Source organism: Podarcis raffonei, chromosome 3 (assembly GCF_027172205.1).
Source record: "Podarcis raffonei isolate rPodRaf1 chromosome 3, rPodRaf1.pri, whole genome shotgun sequence".
NCBI classification, from domain to species: domain Eukaryota; kingdom Metazoa; phylum Chordata; class Lepidosauria; order Squamata; family Lacertidae; genus Podarcis; species Podarcis raffonei.
The window spans coordinates 3,259,649-3,273,650 of record NC_070604.1 but is presented as its reverse complement, the minus strand read 5'-3'; the positions used below and the strand labels follow the sequence as shown (position 1 = coordinate 3,273,650).

General features: G+C 41.1%; 1 protein-coding gene across 8 annotated transcripts in view; it reads left to right on the top strand.

Annotated features, from left to right (window-relative positions):
• EHBP1 (EH domain binding protein 1) overlaps positions 1-14,002 on the top strand; it is a 292,232-nt gene that overhangs the window by 100,357 nt on the left and 177,873 nt on the right. For all 8 annotated transcript variants that reach the window (XM_053380363.1, XM_053380362.1, XM_053380361.1 and 5 more), the window contains 2 exons: positions 9,223-9,404; positions 13,530-13,669. In XM_053380363.1, the coding sequence (XP_053236338.1) occupies positions 9,223-9,404; positions 13,530-13,669 (322 nt within the window). The remainder of the gene's footprint in view (positions 1-9,222; positions 9,405-13,529; positions 13,670-14,002) is intronic.

The window sequence follows — 14,002 nt, the reverse complement described above, 5'->3', positions numbered from 1 at the left end:
GTCCGGAGGGTGGCAACACGAGAACGGGCTTTTGCTGCAGTGGCTCCCCATTTGTGGAATGCTCTCCCCAGAGAGGTTTCCTCTTGTTGGTGGTGTACTTTGTGTTTTTATTTTGTGATTTTATCTTGTGACTTGAGACTCGAGGGTATAGGGCAGTATACAAATTTTAATAACAACAACCACAACCACAACAAATTACTCCCCTATACTATTTTGGACAAATTCTGTAAGAGCTCCTGGAAAAGTTTTACTTTAATTTTCTTTTTTATGTTGGTCCAGTGTTCAGATGCCCACCTCCCATAAAAATAGCAGCAAGAAAGAGACCATTTTCCACTGAGGCCAAGGCGGTTTCCTACTTTCAAAGCTAGTCCCACTTGCCTCTAGCACAGGGTACCCAACACTGTGCCTTCCATATGCTTTGGATTTCAATTCCTATTAGCCCCAGTCAGCATGATCAGTGGTCAGGACTGATGATACCTGTAGTCCAATAACATCTGGAGGGCACTACATTGACTAGCTCTGTTCTAGCACATGCAAGGAAAGTATGACCATTTTGAATTGTGTGCTTGTGTGTATAACTTTTTATAGGGTTTTATAAACAAGGATCATAGGAATACTAAATGATACAAATAAAAAGAACAAGTGGCCTTGTGGTGCAGCAATAAAACTGCTAGCACATTTGCAAAGTTAAGCAGGGTCTGGTGTGGTTTCAGTACCCCTTCCAACTCTACAATTCTATGATTCTAAGTCTTCTCGTGTCATTTGTACATCTCAAAAATAGCATACAAGATTTGTAGCAATATCTACGACACATGGTTCATTGTTAGTGGTCAGTGTATAAGTTCATGAACTGGTTTAAACAAAAGTGAAGGAGAAACAGAGTAGAACAGAATTAACAGCTAACTTTCAACATCGCAAAGCCAAATGCCTAATCAGGAACCCTTGTGCTTTTGCTTACATTAAATGAGAGTAATAATCATTTTTCCTCTTATATTACCTATGAAACCATATAAAATGTTAGTCTATTGATGAATGTGGGAGGGGGGTTCAAAGTAAAAATAGTAATTTATGTTTAAATTTAAATTTAGATCAACCAGATTGAGCCAAATGCTGGTGGGGGGACTGTTCATTTTCTGGAATATTGGCATATGTTATTAAATTAAACCACACCAGGGTAAAGCCATATTTTATCTGCCTGTGTGTCAATCTTTGTTGTTTCTCTCTTTGTTAATATCTCAAGTAGAACTGTTTCCCAAACAGTTTTGTACCAATTGTCTAACGTTGCACCAGAAAGGTCTTTCCAGTGTCTGGTTATGTTGTGTCTTGCTGCTTGTAATAAATGGCTTATTAATTCTTTATTATGTAAATCCTGGTTGTTGTACTGAAATATATTTAATAAAGCTAATTCTGGTTTGACTTCCAATTGTTGTTTTGTTGTCTTATTAATTTTTTGGAATGTTGAATACCAGGAAGGTTGGATTTTTGTCTGCATGTGGTGGGGCCGCCCCTCCAACAATGCAATGAGGTTCCAGGATGAACCATTGCTTTCTTTCTAAGGTTAGGTATCACCTATACATGAGTTTTAGGGTTAATTCTGTATTGCTGGCTGTAATAGACTTAAAGACTTGAACTTTTATATTTAGCTAGTAGATCAGTAATTTCCATTTCTAGTTTTGTTATTGTTGTAGAGGTTTCTTTTTTGATATATGATTTTTCTTTGATACAGCTATCTCTTGTCACTGCTTTCATGGCCTCCTAAAGGTTGGTAGAATTAGTGATGTCATTGTTGTTTTCCTTAAAATAGAATTGTACGGTTTCTGCTATCCTTTCTCTGGATAGTTGGTTGGTCACTAAAATAGGGTTAAACGACCATGATGGCAAGATTTGGATTTAATTGCCCAGTCCAGCTTGAAAGAAATGTAAAATTGAAATCTTTTGGATTTTCTTCACTCGATATATCATATAAGCCCCATTTTTGGAAGAGTTGTATGCGTCTTTTGTTTTCTTTTTGGGATTTATCTTTTAAAAGGTTCCAGCACTGGAAATGGTGGGTTGGCTTCTCTGGTGTACCTTCACTTGCTGAGCTCTATGCTGCCTTGTGCCTTTGCCTCCCAGTAACTGGCAGCATTGGGAAGCCCAGTCAGCAACCATTCTCACTGCCCCACTGCTTCTGCTGGTGCTGCCTCTGAACACATAGGAACATTGAGTCCGATCATTGGCTCATCTTGCCCAGCATTGTCCACACTGATTGACAGAGGGTTTCCAGGGTTTCAGGCAAGTTGTGTTCTCAGCCCTACTTGGTAGGGTTGCCATATGTATGGGAAATCCCGGACATGTCCTCTTTTGGGGGGCCTACACCCCCATCCACAGGGATTTTTGCATTTTATAGGAAATGTTTTTGTTTGGGGGGGGCGATTTGAGGATATTTATTTATTTGTGTTTTTTAACTGTGCTCTGAAAGCGGAAGCAGTTGCTTTGGCCGGAGATGAGCGTGCACGAGGCCCGCGTACTACCAGCGTCACCACCAGGCCCATGCGCATCTTTCCCAGCTTGGGCTGGCAGTGGCCTCTAAGGAAGCCACCACTGCTTCCCCCTCTTGCTCAGTTTCGGCCACCCAGAACACGAAGTCTGTGAGTAGCGCTAGAGGAGGCGGCAGCAGTGGCGTAGCGTGGGTTGTCAGCACCCGGGGCAAGGCAAGTAATTTGCGCCCCCTAACCCGTGGATTTTAGCAGGGGGCAGAGAGCTGCGAGTGCGAGCGCCCCCCCCAGATGTTGCGCCCGGTGCGGCCGGCCCCCCCTGCACCTCCCACGCTACGCCACTGGGCGGCAGCGGTTGGCTATTCCCCCCCCCCGCCAAAAGCTCAAAAACATTGTTGGCTATCTCATCAAAGAACCTACCGATCGTCCGGATTTTCACTTCCTAAAATATGGTAAGCTGGAGATGCTGGGGATTGAAGCTGGGACCTTTTGCATGCAGACCATGCGCTCCCCCACTGAGCTGCAGTACTTGTTGTTACAGCTCTGAGTTAGTGTTACTGCTCTTAATAAATTTATGTCATTTCTGACACACTTTTATAATTCAGATCTTGAATATTTCTGGTATGTGCCACATTTTAAAAACATTAACTTCTCCATTCGTATGCATCATCATTCTTAATAAACGTTCTGGATATCTTGAGCCATGATTTTGCTTTTAAGCACCTTTTCATCACAGATGGCATTTGGGCCTCCAAATCTTCCATCCAACTCTCTAAATTATTTTAACTGACATAGTTTCTAATTTACTCTCTCCAGTTGAGAGAGCTTCCCGTAGCTTGTCTATTTTAGCATTTAATTGCTCTATGCTTCCACAAATTAGATTCTGTAGTGATCCATTTTGCTCTGTTAGTGAAGCAGTGATCTCTTCAGCATAGCCTAAGTAATATGGAACTTGTGATGTAGTTTAAAGACCATCATCCAGGAACTTCTGGACTTGTTTCACTTTGGAGTGTTTGCAGCAAGTGAAATAGCAATATCACTACCATGCATTTCTGAATTGTAGCCAATTTGACTGAAAATATTGCCTTATTTTCTGTCAATTATAATCTCTTTGTTTGGTGACGGAGGGCTGAAGGGATGACCTGGTTGAAAAGCTTAAGCAAGTGCATCCTGTGTATTATTTAATTGGACTACATGTAAAGTAGAACTTTCAATTAGCACATTTATGATCTCATTACTTTCTATCCTTCAGATACCATAGTTACTATTGTGCTTTTTTCTATTTTTGACATACTCATTGAAAAAGTTTTGAAAAAGCAAATGCTCTCTTGCTCTGATCACCTTAGTATTTTTACTGTGGGTTTTTTTAACATACTGTATTTTAACATACTATATAAGACACCCCCATGTATAAGATGCCCCCTATTTTGGGGGACTCCAAATTAAGAAAACACCCATCAGCCCTATCCGTGTATAAGACGAACCCCAATTTTAAACCTAATTTTTTGGTTTAAAAAACCAAGTCTTATACACAGAAAAACATGTGTATATTCAGAATGGCATTTATTTTTGATAGTTACTTTGAAACTCCACGTGGAAAGCAACAGAATAAATTAATCAAATTTTGAAGTCTTGTCAGTTTTACATTTGTAATTAACCCTTGTTCTATTTATTATTAAAACAGAAAGATAGCAGTACAGTGGTCCCTCGGGTTAAGTACTTAATTGGTTCTGGAGGTCCGTTCTTAACCTGAAACTGTTCTTAACCTGAAGCACCACTTTAGCTAATGGGGCCTCCTGCTGCCCCTGCGGCGCCGCCACACAATTTTTGTTCTCATCCTTAAGCAAAGTTCTTAACCCGAGGTACTATTTCTGGGTTAGCGGAGTCTGTAACCTGAAGCGTATGTAACCTGAAGCGTATGTAACCCGAGGTACCACTGTACTGTGAAGTGTAATAGGTGTATTTTATTCATCATATTCATCTTTCCTCCATGGAGTCCACGGCAGTGTACATTATCTAGTCCATTTTGTCTTCACAACCATCCTGTAAGTAAATACCTGCCCAGTGCTGACCCAGTGAACTTACAGATGATTTCTTTTTTTGCCCAAGTTTAAATCTCTGCTTTCATGACCCCAGAGTCCAGCAGCAATCAAATCAAGGCTCTGAGCTGGAGGCCGCAGTCTCCAACTCTGGATCTGGAGCAGGTGCAGGGCTCTAAGCCTGTTCCTGGAAGATTGGCAATCCACTCTCAAATCAGAACACAAGAGGACGGATGTTCCATAGTACATTGTAAGAGACCACAAGATAAAGCTGTGGTGAAGATTCTTATCAAGATCATTGATAAAACAAAATAATATTACCTTTCTATGTGGAGAATATAAGCGGAACAAATAAAAGGAAAAACTCCAGGGAAACGTTGAAGACGTCACAGTACCTCTATCAAATCAGAAAGAAGCTGATACTAAACTATTCCTGCATGTCCAGCGTGCACCCAAGGAAGGCTGCAAGGATGTCATTATTGTATGAGAGAACACAGATGTAATCATCCTAGGTGTTCCTTACATTCTTAAGTATTACAACATAACTGCACCTATGTTTCGGAAACCTGGATTACAACAATCGAGGTATAGCTGGTGTGAGCCAAATTGCTCCTTTTATAGGACACATTGTACTTAAGGCACTCCATGGCTTGTGTGCCTTCATTGGCTATGACATAGTAAGTGCTTTACAATGGTTCTGATAAACTTGCTGCGCTAAAACTTGTTCAGCCCTGCCAAATATTTGTGGTGAGGTTTTTACAACTTACTGAAACAGTAAATCAGAACCATTACAATGCCTTGACATTTTTACACATGTATGACTGTAAGAACACAGCAGGTGCCAAGGAATTACACTACATCACTTTTTTTGCTGAAAAAGGTGTAGTAGAATTGCATCAACAGACATATTCCTGTGCCATGCTAATTCAGAAAAACATTCCAAATCCAGATGGCAATGGATGGAAGATGGCAGAGATACCTCGCAGAGTATAAACCAGCAACAAATTCACTTCTGGAACTGTTGCACTGCAGATGTGAGCAGTCTGGCACAGTGTTCACATGCAGCTGTATAAAGAATGGTTTGACACACATGACACTATGCTGTGCATAATATTATTTTGACAACCAAGCTGATGAAGATGAAATTGACTTTGAATCTTTCCTTGAATGAGATAATGGTGACATTTTAGGATTAGTTGCAACTTTTGAGAAATTTTTGCTCTTCAACTTTGATATTTTGAGGGGTATATCAGTGCAGGTATATTGATAACATACCAGCATGATACAAATCTGAAGTTTCCAAACCGTCATCAGAGGCAGCCCTACGTATAATGCATTGCTGTAATCTAACTTTGAGGTTACCCGAGCATAGACAACAGTAGTTCAAACTTGTTTTAAAAATAAAATAAAGTATTCTTGTACCCATCAAATGTAGGTATTTATTTGATGGAAAGTTCTAGTAGGATACGATTTTTCTGTTCCAAATTTGTGGCTGAAAAATAGCTTATGGAGGATGTTTATGATAATTAGACTTGCCCAATGTTTCTCCAGTGTCCCAGCTATAAAAAGAAATGAATGCAGGCCTGATAATTTGTGTGTGTTTTCCTAAACATCCATGTGGAATTAAAAATACGATGATTCTAGCTACCTCCCCCCACAAAAGAGAACAAAGGTATTATTAACCACTTGTTAACTATTATCTAAATAAAAATATATTGCTACCACAGTTATTATTTGCCTAGAATAAAATGCACTAATTCAATAAAAAAAATCCAAAGGCATTTCCTCAAGGTACTTGACATTTCTGCCCAGTAGGATAAGTCAAAATGTAATATGTCATCCCTGAAGAATACATTGTTTAAAAAAAACCACTAGTGTTATCTGTCAGATTATGCACAGTAATATTATATGGAACTATTAGCGCATGTAGATACCTTATGAGTGAATTTCAAAAATGCACCAAACACTTGAGAAGGATTTAGTCCCTCTCAGAAGAAATACTTAAGAATATGCAAATACTCTCCACTGAATCAAGTTGAACAGATGCTACTATCACAAACAATGCAAGTTCTCTTTTCTGTGGCCTCTGCTGTCAATCAGTGAACAAGATTAAGGTCAAAGGTTCTGATAATTGTAAAAGGAAAAGTGTGATCAGCAAGCTTCAGTTCATTGTACTAATATGAACAATAATTATCTGTATTGTGAAAATAGATAAACACTGCAGCTCCTTTTTTGAATAAAGATACAATGTTGGATATATCCTAAAAGTACTGATTGAAACTCCTTAATTTGCATGCCTCTTGCAATAATATTATAAAGCCATACATACAATGTTCTATTTATATATGGGGGGGGGGGGAGAGGCAGAAAATATTGTTGGCATTTTCCCCAGTGAAGTACCATTCTAAAGCTAATGACCTCTTCATTAAAAATTATTACTTTTTTTCTAGCCAAATGGTAATTATTGTTTGAAATATTTTTGCCAAAATTTAAATCCTGTCCCTAGACAGCAATTAACCTTGGCATTAAGGGACCACCTATAGAATGGCCTCACATTTATCAAATTTTAGATCTGTTGCAAGTTCACTGTCATGCCACTTGCCTATTCTAAAAAACAGAAAATGTTTTTCTTAATATTGGTCCTAATGGAAAGGGATTTGTAGCAGGAATGTACAAGAGTTTACTGAATGTTACATATGGGGATTTAAACAGTTTAAAATCTAACTGCGAATTCAACCTGAGGGAGACTATAAGCAAAAGCACCTGTCAAGGATGGAGGGGGAAAGTCCTTTTAAATCTACCTCTCCTGTTACAAGGGAATAGACATTTAAAATGATGGTATTTACCCCTGTCGGTTTTTCCCAAATCCCCTCATAGTTCTCCCTTTTTTGTTGGAGAGAGTGTGGTCAACAGACTCCTCCTTTATGGCAGTCTGTTGGTAGTTTTTAGGCTTCATAAACAAAATTCAAATATATTCACCTCTTCTCCAGCAGTTATGGATATATGGGACTATTAACTTGCTCTGTACTTACCTTGGCTGGAAGAAACAAAACCATAATCCTCATTTGACCTTCAGCCTCATACTTGTCAACATAATTATCATTTATTTCCTTTGCATAATAATATAGCAATGTTTTCAACAACTGTTATTGACTCCTGACTTATGTTTGCTTTTCTAATAATAATAATAATAATAATAATAATAAATTTTATTTATATCCCGCCCTCCCCAGCCGAAGCCGGGCTCAGGGCGGCTAACAACAATAAAACAATACAAAAGTACAACACAAACAACACTCTAAAATCATTCATTATAAAATTAATTAAATTCAAGCCACTGGCCACCATTGGGCCAGAGCTCCGCGAAGATTGCCGAGGGAGGGAGTCAGGCTGTGCCCTGGCCAAAGGCCTGGTGGAACAGCTCTGTCTTGCAGGCCCTGTGGAAAGATGTCAAGTCCCGCAGGGCCCTAGTCTCTTGTTCCACCAGGTCGGAGCCACAGCCGAAAAGGCCCTGGCTCTAGTTGAGGCCAGCCTAACTTCTCTGTGGCCTGGGACCTTCAAGATGTTTTTATTTGAAGACCGTAAGTTCCTCTGTGGGGCATACCAGGAGAGGCGGTCCCATAGGTACGAGGGTCCTAGGCCGTATAGGGCTTTGAAGGTTAAAACCAGCACCTTAAACCTGATCCTGTACTCCACCGGGAGCCAGTGCAGTTGATATAGCACCGGATGAATGTGATCTCGCAGCGAAGACCCCGTAAGGAGTCTCGCTGCAGCATTCTGCACCCGCTGGAGTTTCTGGGTCAGTCTTAAGGGCAGCCCCAGGTAGAGCGAGTTACAATAATCCAGTCTGGAGGTGACCGTCGCGTGGATCACAGTGGCTAGGTCAGGGCGAGAGAGGTAAGGAGCCAACTGCTTAGCTTGGCGGAGATGGAATGTATTTACAAAATATTTGTAATAAATAAAAATTTATTAATAAAAATTATTAGAAAGCAAAAACAAACTCCTTAACAGGTTTACATAGAAAATGAACTAGCAAAGAAATGTTTGTTACTTCATTTTCTGTGTAACTCTGTTAAGGACCTTGTTACCTCTAGTAATAGTATTTTCACAACAAGTGTTATTATTATTATTTCATTATTTATACCCCACCCATCTGCCTGGGTTTCCCCAGCCATTCTGGGTGGCTTAGAGCACATATAAAAACACCAAACATGAAAAACTTCCTGATACAGGGCTGCCTTCAGATGTCTTCTAAAAGTTGTCTCCTTGACATCTGATGAGAGGGCATTCCACTGCCGAGAAGGTCTTCTGGCTTGTTCCCTGTAACTTCACTTATCTCAGTGAGGGAACCACCAGAAGACCCTCGGAGGGGAGGACCTCAGTGCCCAGGCTGAGCGATAAGGATGGAGACACTCCTTCAGGTATACACTTCCACTGCATTGTGTTTTACCAATGATAAGTTATGGGGGGGAGTATCACATTTTAACAAAGCTTTATGTGTGTGGGAGAGAATGCCAGTTAAACAGATAGACATTCGGTAGGGCAAGGTCTGGACAGTAACCTTGCTGAAGCAAAGCAAGCTTGCATTTGGTTGGAAACCTCATGTACACTGGTGCGAGAAAAAAGGGGAAGTGCATACATTAAATAAATGCATATTATTATTAATACAATGTTATAACCATATTATTTAATGACTTTTCTTTAAGGAATCTCCTTCTGGACGCCGGAAAGCTCTTGCTACCAGCAATATTAACATGAAGCAATATGCAAGTCCAATGCCTACACAGACTGATGTCAAGTTAAAATTCAAGCCTCTGTCTACGAAAGTGATATCTGCCACCCTTCAGTTCTCTTTATCATGTATTTTCCTGAGGGAAGGGAAAGCAACGTAAGTTTTATGTGAGGTGATAGATGGTGTTTTTTGTTTCTTTAACCCCACTTGCCCAAAAAACTCATTTTGAGCATGCTTATTGTATGTAGTGAAAAATGCTGTGTGATTTGATTTATAATTTCTTACCCATGCTATAGTCTTGTTGGGTTGAAATAACGACAGACAGGTAGCGAGTGTCATCTGGGAGGCATCTCCTGAGCAAGTCTCGAGGAGCCTCTTTTATTGAATATTACAGCATTGCCACATATGTGCTTATTGCTGATTGGTTAACACAAGTACAAAGCAAAAGGTTGCATATAGGCATTAATCACCGATAGATTAAAGGCTGGGAAAGGGAGCACAGAACTAGACAGGCATGAAAACCTCCTAATTAAAATAGAACTAATGATTGATAATGCAAGACTTAAACAATTACGTTCCAATAGATGTGGTCAACTGCATTAAGAACAGGGTCAAAGTATAATGTTTTCCTGGACTCAATGTGAACTGAACATTCTGAGGTGATGAGGGAATGTCTTAGTATTAGAACGATTTGTGCAGAACGATTTATGCAGCATGTACAGAGACGAAACTTAGAAGCAAGACTTTCCCAAACATGTCAAAGTCATGTGCAGAAACAGAGCTTTCCTACATCTCCTCCTTTTTTTTTATGTAAAGGTGAGTGGGACAAAAATACTTCAGGATACGTGGTATGCCAGCGCATGCCCGAAATAAGTCTGCCCACATCTCCCCTAATGTTTACTGTTGGTGCTGCCATTTCGCAAAGTAGGCAGCGATGATTTTATTGGATGGCTGAGGAGGATAAAAACACTGAGACCAAAGGCGTATGAGACCAGGGATGCATTGGATGAAGCAACATAGCAAAATTAATATACATATTATGATAATAACATATTGAAAAAGATTGCGAAGCCAATTCAGATTTGGCAACCAGCCAGTGAGCCACTGAGTAAACGAATCCCAGAGGCCAGAAAGTCCAACGTCCTGTTTGATGTGATGTGTGAGATTTTGCAAATGAGAAATTGGCTTTTGAATAGCTTTAGAATTGTCAGTAATATTGAAACAGCACATGTCATCCACTTGTTCACAACCATAATGATGAAGCATCAGCAGATAATCAATTGCCGCACGATTTTGCAAGAGTCCATGTTGGAGTTCACTCTGCTCTTTATTCAAAAGGTGAAGAGCTTGTGAGGTAAAGTTCAGAGCTTTTGCTGCGGAGCAAGCTAAAGAGTTAATATTCCTACTATTCTGTACAGCCAATCCAGGGACTCCTAAGAGAGAGACAGCTAGAGAAATATATTCAGATCTGCTAGGGAGAGAAACAGAATCATCACAATCATTAGTCAATTCCACAGAGCGGCGATATCGAGACCGGGACAAATGATGCTTTTTGGGTAATATGATAGACAAACGGCTTAAGCAGCAAGGTGTGCCATGGCTAATGTTCGCTGGAATATAATTGAATGTGTAGCCTGGGCACGACCAGAACCAGCCTTCAGGCAGCTCTGTATATTTATATACATAGGAAATATTTACATAATCAGAGCAGTTAAAATTATCCTTGCCCATTTTCACACAGTTGTTTTTTGTGCAATTGATCATACGGGCGCATGTGATATTAAAAGAGGCCACGTATGGGGTCAACAAATCAATGGCCAGAGATGGGCGTCGGCGAACTTGGTTACCCCAGTTATGGTAACCGGAATAACCAAGGGTGCAGAGAGAATCATTTTGGGGTAAGGATGAATAAAACCAGGTATCATTTTGCAAATCGAGAGGGTCATGGCAAACAGGGATATGGCAGGAGCCAAGGAGTTCACCTATTGATACCTGTTGAGTTAGGCAAAAGGATGAAACATTGAGGGTTTTTGCAAAAGATTCCCACACATTTATTGGTGTGGAATCACCGCTATTAGGAGCGGAAGCAGAAAGGGGCAAAAACAAAACACTGAAAATGAGCACTATCATGGAATTTATATTAAGGCACGAAATGAGGCACAGAAGCAAATCTCCATTTCCCACTTTTCTTTTCTTTTTGACGAAGATGGGGGTATTATCCGCCAGGGGCTCTGCATTGTTTAGCAAAATGACCTGGGCGTTTGCAATTGAAGCAGTTGCCTGTTGGCTTATTGCCAGCTTGGATGGCACCGGCAAGCAAAGACATTGCATGGCTCTGGCTTCCTACATCGGCACAGGTTTGAATCATATCGGCTAGGTCATATTTGGGGCGATGTACAACTGACTGCAATGCCTTCTTGCAGTCGGTGTTAGCATTTTCGAAAGCCAATTTTTTCATCAATTCATTTTGAGCTGTAGGGTCATCTATCTGCCTGGCGATTGATTCTTTCAATCTATCTATAAATTGATGGTAAGGCTCCGAATGTTGTTGCTTAATATTAACAAAGGAGCTCAGTGGTTGCCCTGAGACAGGGACTTTCCGAAAGGCGCGTTGCAAGCAGGTTGCGGTGCGACTAAAATGCAAAGGTGTCAATTGCGCCTGTGCTGGTATAGTATCATACAGACCAGCACCAAAGAGCTGGTTGGCTGAATGCTGTGAATCAGCCAGAACTGCTGCGCTATGCTTAAATTCGCTTTCAAAAACTACATACTGAGCAGGAGATAAAAGCATGCGCATCAAATCCTTCCAATCTTGAGGTAGCATTGTATAACCATTTGCGATCCCCTCCAGCATCCCCAGCACATAAGAAGACTTGAGGCCAGAATCAGTAATGGCTTTCCTTAATTCTCTCAGAATAGAATAAGGAAGCGCCTCGTACATTATCTGTTGTTGCGCAGTGCCAGGGTTGGTATAGGAGATAGGGAAAGCAGATGGCATTTCCCCAGCCCATCCAGCCGCCTCCTCCAGGGAGAGGTGCCCCTGCTGCCTAGCTTGAGAAAGCGCGGCGCGTACAGCTCCTGTGGAAGAGCACGCAGGGGCTGGGACAGGCAAAGGAGGAATGGGGGGGTGGATGTGGGCTGAGGCGTAGGGAGGGGCTGGCAAAGTTGCGATGGAGGTAAAATCTTAGGGTAAGGTGGAGGATTGTCTGCAACTGGCAAAAGAGCAGGTGCCGTTGGGGGCTGAGATGCCTGAGGTCCTAATCTAGCGACGGCATCTGCACACTTCTGCCAAGTGAGCAGACAATGAATCGGTGCCCTCGGTTCTGCAAAAAGGGGTTTTCTGATCTTTTGCCAAGCCTCTGACCCTAAAGACCCTGATTCCGGATACCAGGGGCATTGGCAAGCAATCTCACATAACAATTGTTCAATTTCTTTCAAAGAAATATGAGCACCCGCCACCCGTTGTCTAACGAGATGGAGGAATTCCTTGGCATGCTCCTGCTGGAACCTAGTCAGTCCCCCCCCCCATACTCACGAATTAGCGCGCTGAGACTTTTCCAGTCGAGTGAAGTATAGGGGCTTGGCTGCGTAAGGGATCTGGCAATCACGTCAGGGTCACCAGATGTTGGGTTGAAATAACGACAGACAGGTAGCGAGTGTCATCTGGGAGGCATCTCCTAAGCAAGTCTCGAGGAGCCTCTTTTATTGAATATTACAGCATTGCCACATATGTGCTTATTGCTGATTGGTTAACACAAGTACAAAGCAAAAGGTTGCATATAGGCATTAATCACCGATAGATTAAAGGCTGGGAAAGGGAGCACAGAACTAGACAGGCATGAAAACCTCCTAATTAAAATAGAACTAATGATTGATAATGCAAGACTTAAACAATTACGTTCCAATAGATGTGGTCAACTATGCATTAAGAACAGGGTCAAAGTATAATGTTTTCCTGGACTCAATGTGAACTGAACGTTCTGAGGTGGTGAGGGAATGTCTTAGTATTAGAACGATTTGTGCAGAACGATTTATGCAGCATGTACAGAGACGAAACTTAGAAGCAAGACTTTCCCAAACATGTCACAGTCATGTGCAGAAACAGAGCTTTCCTACATAGTCTCCCGTGGCACAGTTGGTTAAGAGAATGATTTGGAAGTCCTGGTGCAATCCCCATGAACTTGTGCAGGGCTTTAAGTAAGCAACTATTCTCTCTGCCCCCAGTTCATAATATGAGATAACAATATGGGGCAACTGTACAGAGTTTCTTGTTCTTGTTAGGGATGAAGACATGCAAAGCCTGGCAAGTCTGATGAGTATGAAGCAAGCAGATATTGGAAATTTAGATGATTTTGAAGAAGATAATGAAGATGATGAAGAAAACAGGGTGAACCAGGAAGAAAAGGCTGCAAAAATTACAGGTTTGTTTTCCTCCAAGGATTAATAATTAAAACCATGTCTTAACAGATAGGTAATTCTTAACCTTCTATAAAATAATGTAAAGTATTGGGATTGTTTACTGTTTGAAATTTCTTCTAAACCTCTGTAATGGTACCATTTGACAGGTGGTACGGACAGTTGGCATTTGTGCATCTTTGGAGAGCAGGAGGAGAGCCTGTGAGTCTGGCCCTCTCTGGTTTAATGGACTAGAGGCAAAACTACTTCAAGGCATAGGGAGGGGAGATTCCTGCATCTGTACTTTAATATCTACTAGAGTCCTGCTGGAAGAGTGAAGGACTTACCTGTAAAGGGAA